The sequence below is a fragment of the Arctopsyche grandis genome, chromosome 9 (assembly GCF_051622035.1).
Source record: "Arctopsyche grandis isolate Sample6627 chromosome 9, ASM5162203v2, whole genome shotgun sequence".
Classification (NCBI taxonomy): Eukaryota; Metazoa; Arthropoda; class Insecta; order Trichoptera; family Hydropsychidae; genus Arctopsyche; species Arctopsyche grandis.
In genome coordinates, this window is record NC_135363.1 from 11,848,344 (window position 1) to 11,855,638 (window position 7,295).

Genomic DNA, 7,295 nt, shown 5'->3' on the forward strand with positions numbered 1-7,295 from the left:
TGTTTTCCGTTCGACATGGTCCGAATTAATAGTCAAACGCGTTGTTTGTAATTTGGTAGCGTATCTAATAGCCCATTTGCCACAATACAGTTTCTATCCGGAATACAGATTGGTTGTATTGGGATATTGTGTCGATTCGGCACGGCTATTATGATCACTCACTATGCATGAACACAAGTTGCAACTGCATCAGAAATGAAGCCTCGAAAACCGGTCAAGATAACGACCGAGACGCCTAGTCATTACGTCACATTACGTTGCCTTACCGAAAAAATTGGGCTAATGTTCAATTTAATCAGGATTCTATTGGTTTAAGCATTTATCAAAATATCATATGATGTATGTATGTGTATACATATGTATGTATGTGAATTCTTAAAAATTACTATTTACTAATTTATCAAGCATTGATTTTATGCGTTTTATCTCATTTTTTGGATAACGTTTTTAACAAAATAAGATATTGTTACGTATACTTAAAAGAGTCGCCGGTTAGTTGCAATCGGATTAGGCTGGGTAGCATCCCAGAGACTGTGTGACCATTATAATTGGTTTCAAGGATTATCACTAGACTAAGTGCTGTCGGCTAAACAATGATTGCACTTAGTGGCGATAGCGATACTCGGTCGCATTCCCGTGGAGTTCTTAGAACTAATAACGCCAAAGCGTGGGACTGCACATCCGAGTACGTGACCATAACAATAGGTAAACAAATCAGGTGTCGAATACGTCCTGAGAGACCTGCCCCTTATAAGGCGGTACACTTAATATCTCCTTAATCATCAATAAATGCTGTGACACGTCTTGGCCTTTAACTTGGATCCTTCACCCACCCTTACGCAATAATATATAAAAATAATTATAAAATAAAAAAAAACTCAAGTAAGAAAATAAATGTACATATATAAAAAAACTATAGTAAAAAAAACTCATATAGTTGTACTAACTCATAAAAATGTACATATAGTTGTCAACTATTCGCTGACGTGTTAACTAGCCGTGTAGGCCCTAACAAGCTATCAACATTTACAACAATATGAGTGACCTAAATATACATATATGAGAGATAATGAGAACCTATTCACCAAATTTTATAAAATATAGAGTGAAAAAAGAAATACTTATAGGCGTTTACGCAATTAAAGCTAGATGACAGCGGAAACGGATATTCACCAAGAAAACGCCGAGGCGAGCGCAGTAGGCGAACAATGCCACTGAACTTTTTGGGCGATAAACGTCAGGCACTTTTTCGTGTGAGAATTTTCAAAAGCGTCTAACACGATATTTTTGCACCATCGTAATGGCGGAGTATCCATTTACTTATATTGATGACCAAAATGGACTCAATATGGAAAAGTATGAAAACGATCGGATATGAGGCAAATTTTTTTCAGAATTGTAATCGTAAGTGAAACATAAAAGAGGTTTGTAAAAACTAAGGCGTTTAATTTGCAATTTTCAACAGTTTCAATTTATACATATGTACATATACATATGTATATATATATTTTTTAGTATTCAAACACACTCGCCAGGTGTTTTTGTATGAGAAACCTTCGATCAAAGATTTCGACCCCTTTGAAAAGCCCCTAAAGTCAAGACTAACGTGAGTTATAACAAATTTGGTGGTCCTGAGTCAAAAACTGGAATCGTGCTAATCATACATATGTACATGTACATATAGACATATGTTTATATATACATATATATATATATATGTTCATATATTTATGTTCACATATTTTTTTCATCAAATAAAATACTTTATTTTGTGAACAAATATATAACTATAATTATGTATATACATTTATTTTATACATTATATATAATACGTTAAAAAATACACTTAAATCTGAAATTTCACAAACGAAATTCATAAAATGTAAAACTTAATTTTATACAAATCAATCATCATTGATAATAATTTAAAATGTTCTCAAAATTTCAAACAATTCCTCTTTTCTACAATTTAGATATAATAATTTCCTCAAATGAGAAGCGTTTTAATATTTGAATATTCCTTTATAACTCTAAAATTGTTAATATCTCTCCAAAACGGATCTAACTGAAATTTATAACTAGTAAGTGTTTTTCGTGTAGTTTTTTTGGATTCAGAAAATTTGATTAAGCAAAATCACATATTTCTATCCTAAAAATTCTACCATAAAAATCACTGAATAAAAATCACCATGTGACAATACGTGACTCATATTTAACGTGATCTTATTTAATATTGTTTTAATTTCCTTTATAGTTTCTATTTGATCCTGGTGTTCATATAAAGATGTTTGGATTAACAGTAATTCAAACAAAGCAAACAAAACTTCAATACTTTCATGACCATACAATTTTCTCTTCATATCCAAAATTTCAGTCAAGAGAACTTTTACTTTTTTCAACTCGCCAGACAGCTCCCAAATATAACTTAGATATTTTAACAATTCGATAAGGTATATTGTTATATTGCCAGAAATTGCTTTATTTGAACACGATTTTTCAAACTCTTGTAAGTGTGATATGGTTATTTCTAAATGAGGAACCAATTTATGTAATGTAATATAATCATCAATTACGTAGCCAAATTGTTTGACACAAATATTTTTTAACAACTCATATGATTTTTTTAGAAAGTTTTGTTCTTTTCTGTTCTGTTTCAATATAAATCTGATCACTTGCTGTCCCAATTTATGAATGCTCATGTGACTGGACTTTGTTCTTACTATCGAATATTTCTTTAGAAGCTCAATGATTTCACCCAATTCTTCCTTCGTATAATCTGAAAACCAGTGTATAGAAATATCATCCGGCGCTAAATATGACATAATACTAAGCACATCTAAAGCTTTTATTCCTAAAATCTGGTGTTTGGATATTTCTTCGATAATATTCTTAAAACTGTCGTAAGTGGTTTTATAATACGAGCTAACATTTTTTGGCAATTTCGAGCTTAGAATTTCTGCTGAATTTTTTTCTAAAATTTTTATGCAATCTGAAACTTTAAATTTTTTGTTCGTTTGACTTTCATTACTTTGCAAGATAAATGCCGCAAATTGCTGAAGGGCCAATGGAAAGTAACCCAGCATCTTAGCGAGTGTTTCGACATCTCTGGATTCTGTCGACTCTGTGATGTTTAATTGATATTTAATTAGCATTTCGGCGTCTTTTTCAGAAAGAACATTCAAATTTGTTGATTTTTCCGGTTTCCACTGTGAAGTTGACGATGTTATTATTACAAAAGGCATACCGTCTTCAGATGTTGGTGGCATGTAACTTTCTACTACTTCTTGACTGTACACATCGTCAAAGATTAAAAGACACCTCTTCCCGCTGAATTTTTCATAAACTTCGCTCATTACGATGCTATGATTTTTCAATTCGTTATTTTCATCCAACATCGATATTTTGAGATTCTCGGCCAATTTCCTGAAAGACCTTTTCAAAGACTCCTCTGACTTTCCATCTATCCAGATAATTTTGTTTTCAAATCGACGACTATATTTTTGAACATATCGTTTCACCAACTCACTTTTACCTATTCCTGGTAATCCACAGATAACTCTAATCTGTGATTCGACAGTTGGTCCTCTTTTGATGTCTTTGTGTAGTTTTTTTAATTCCTCGTCTCTGCCTGTAAACGATATAATTGGTTCATCAATACCGTATTTCATCTCTTCCCAATGATTATCTAGTAGATTGTCTCCATTCCCATTATCCAAGAATGTTTCATCCTTCTCTTTTTGCTGACCTTTCCAACTCAACAATTTTGTCGAAAAGTACTCAAAAACCTCGTTGCCATATCTGAGAAAATCTTCATCCGTATACGTGTCATCGTTGTTATATCTTTTACGCTGTTCTTTGACTAAATCTTCAAGTATGACAGCCTTTAGTGCTTCATGATCTGGCTGACCAACAGCAAACACCAACTGTTTTAAAAATAGTTTAATTTCATTTTCTCCGATGACTTCGTTGAAATCAACTTTATCAGAATTTATCCAATCGGGATAATCTGCATTTGCAACAGCTTTGTTCAAGTCTTCCATGGTCATTTCCTTTTTATTCATATATCGTTTTGCATTTCTTCTATTTATCTCACTGGCTAATCTAGCGCGGAACAACTTAGCTTGATGTGATATATTATCACAACCGATTAAAAATTTCAAGTAAAAACGTCTGCTTGCTATGTCTATAACTTCATCGATCAAAAATCTCCAATATGGTTGAATGATGTATTTTATAAATTCAAATTGTTTTTCCTTCAAAAGCCAACCTATAAATTTGCGTGCAACTCGGGTCACATTAAAATCATTCACTTTAGTTTTCAATGTCGGAATTATGAAGTCATTGAATTTGTAACGGTTTTTTTCATTTTTAACATCTAAAATGTCATCTGAACTATTCATAAGCTCAACTAAATCTTTCAGAGTCACTTTAACTTTATCATCTTTATCGCGGTCTTTACACTTTATTAATTTTAAGCGTTGCCACGTTTCTCGTTCGACCATTTTTTCTCCAATAACACAGTCTAGATTCAGAGGTATATTGGTGAACACAATGAGATCTTTTTGCGTTTTGCTACTAAAAAAGTCGTCTTCTACTAGATCTTTATACGAAAAGAAGTACCTTACTAAGCTAAAATCGCCGTCGGCGTCCGTCATTAGTTTGTTTAAGTCAATATTTTTTCTCTTGCTAATTGAGTGCTTCGCCTGAAGGCACCTGTAATATTGTTTACCTTTACTTTCGTAAATGAAGATTAAATCGTCAAACTTCATAGCTTTAGAAACTTCAACGCCCACTTCAAACTTGTAATGATTGACCATTCCCCTCAAGATGAACAACATTGTAATATAATTTTCATAATCACGTCCGTATTTATCAGCTTCTGTTGTTTTGTACACCTTGTGTCTATCTGCAATAAGAAAATGCGTCAATGTATTGACGGCAAATGTACTTTTAAAAATACAAATTAAAATATAATACAAACTGTCTTTGCATGGTTGTCTTCTCACTTCGCATTTTTCAATTAAAGATCTTCAAATTGATAAAAAATTTAAGTAATTCATACTATTTTTATACACATACATACATATTCACAAAAAAAATACCTTTTTGATACGGCTTGATCTAAATCAGTAACAGTTTCAGCTAACGACATTCTGTCGATTTGTGACGAACTAAATAATTTTAGTACTGCGACTGATTTAAAAGAAGTGAACGAATTTTATCTATGTGTGTTTGTCTTATCTATCGAAGATAAGGTAAACTAACATCAGTCGGAATCGATCGGGTTATATGTAGTTAGATAAGACAAGTAATGTCCTTATACATATATGTACGTATTATATATTTCGAATACGATTATTAAAAGTTGATGAAATTTAAACGTAACTCCAAAGTGTACTTTTATGTTTTGTCGACTTTTCGTTCATTGTTTAAATTGAGATTTCGTGAAATTTCGACGGTGTTTAGACTATGGCTTATTAATTTTTACTTTCTTCTATCTCGTCTGTAAGCTAGAAGTTTTCATTTGTAAAGTTTTTGAGGCTTAAAACACGTGAAAAGTCACCACAGAGCTTTCTTCTCTTTGATCCTCTTTCCGTCACAAAACTCGCAAAGAATGTGGAGGAAAAGTCGTCGAAAGAGATCAGTTAAGGTTCAACCTTACACTTGACAAAACTTTGACTTTCTATCCTCGTTTAAAAGTATATAAAACACAAGTCAACATTTATCTTATAATAATTTCAAGAATCACACGTTAACATGAAAATACTATACTGCCATTATCAAATATCGTCAGGCGTCAATTTAAACTCATATTAGAAACTAAAAGGGATCCAGTAAAGATTAATACATTTTAATAAATTAAATGCATTGTTCAAGAGAGAAATATGAGTTTTTTTAAAGAAAATTCGACATACATATGTATGTATATCGATCAAACTTGACTGTCACTTCGCGGCGTTTGAAATTTGATTTCATTACTCTGTGAAGATAATAACCGTCGACTTCACACGTACAAAAATCCACTTAAATGTAATGTATATAAAAATAATAAAAAATGACGCAATTTAAGCGACACGCCGTGCATTTAATACGCGCTTAATGTGTCGTCACTGAAATTTTTCACAACGAAAATCATTATAAAAATATATACAACGCTGCCTGCGAAATTTTCATTTCGAAACAAGCCTTACAAATTGGGCGGGAATTTTTTTTCACCCTCCTATATTTTATTTTATTACACGAAAAAATCATTTTTATGAAAAGCGCGGTTTTATTCGGCGCAAAAATTACGCAAGTTTTCTACGTCACGCAATGAATATTTATTGCTCATTTAAGATCGCGGCTCGTACACGAAAGCGAGTACAGACCCAGTGTTTGGCACAAAAAGGAAGCAAGTTCGTTGAATAATCGGGAGACTCTTTGACATTTTCCTCTCGGGCCGCTCTGTTGAACTTTCAACACACATTTGATTTGCTTTTTCAGCTGTAACTAGTCTGCTTCATCTCCCGAGCTTCGGGTCTCCAATAGGCAATATTGAGATGGTTGAGCTGGCGTGTTGTGCGTGCGGCTTTCAGCAGACGGCTGCTACATTATTCATCCACGAATATGGAAAACAGAGGCTTAATAATATTCCTATTGCCTTTGGCAAACACGCACCGTATGAAAATTCCAAGGCTCAAACACAAAACCCACTGTCGTTCTGTTGTACGCAAGACGTTCGCAATCAGACAGGGTAAGCTTCACATCAAGTCGATTGACTTTTTAGGATTAAAGATTTCAGTCATTCTCTACGTTTTCTATGGAAAAATAATAGTATTACTTTACCTTTATAAGCCTTTATTTAGTACAATACTGTACATTTCACTTATATACATATGTATTGTAATCGTGTGACCCGAACTCGAATGTGTAGAGTCAGAATAGGCATCTACACACTCGACGAACGAAGTAGTATGTACTACTATGTAGATCAAATGTTCGGCAATATCTTGATTAGTAGTTGAGATGCACCATATATGTACATATGTAAGCAATAACTTGATAGCTGCTATTTTAAATAAGAACTGAATAGTATGCTAACGAGTGCATACTCAATTTATCTACATATATTGGAGAGCATTCTGAAGTTCACGTAAATATTTGAAAGACTATTTTAAAAACTATTATTTTATAAAATCAAGTGTCTGTGAAAGTAAATCAATTTCGGTCAACAAACATTGAATGATTTTTATCTCGCTTTGCTTATCTTAACGTCGGGCAATGGGATACAATATCTCTCCCAATGGGATGCAAAT

At 32.8% G+C, this 7,295-nt stretch overlaps 1 protein-coding gene across 1 annotated transcript; it reads right to left on the reverse strand.

Moving 5' to 3' along the window:
* Positions 1-1,987: 1,987 nt before the first annotated feature.
* Positions 1,988-5,217, reverse strand: LOC143917276 (uncharacterized). Its single transcript, XM_077438758.1, has 4 exons — positions 5,103-5,217; positions 4,982-5,028; positions 2,175-4,906; positions 1,988-2,065 (listed from the first exon to the last, which is right to left on the reverse strand). Exons 1-4 carry the CDS (start codon positions 5,150-5,152, stop codon positions 1,988-1,990), a joined length of 2,907 nt encoding a protein of 968 aa, XP_077294884.1. The 5' UTR covers positions 5,153-5,217.
* Positions 5,218-7,295: the final 2,078 nt, after the last annotated feature.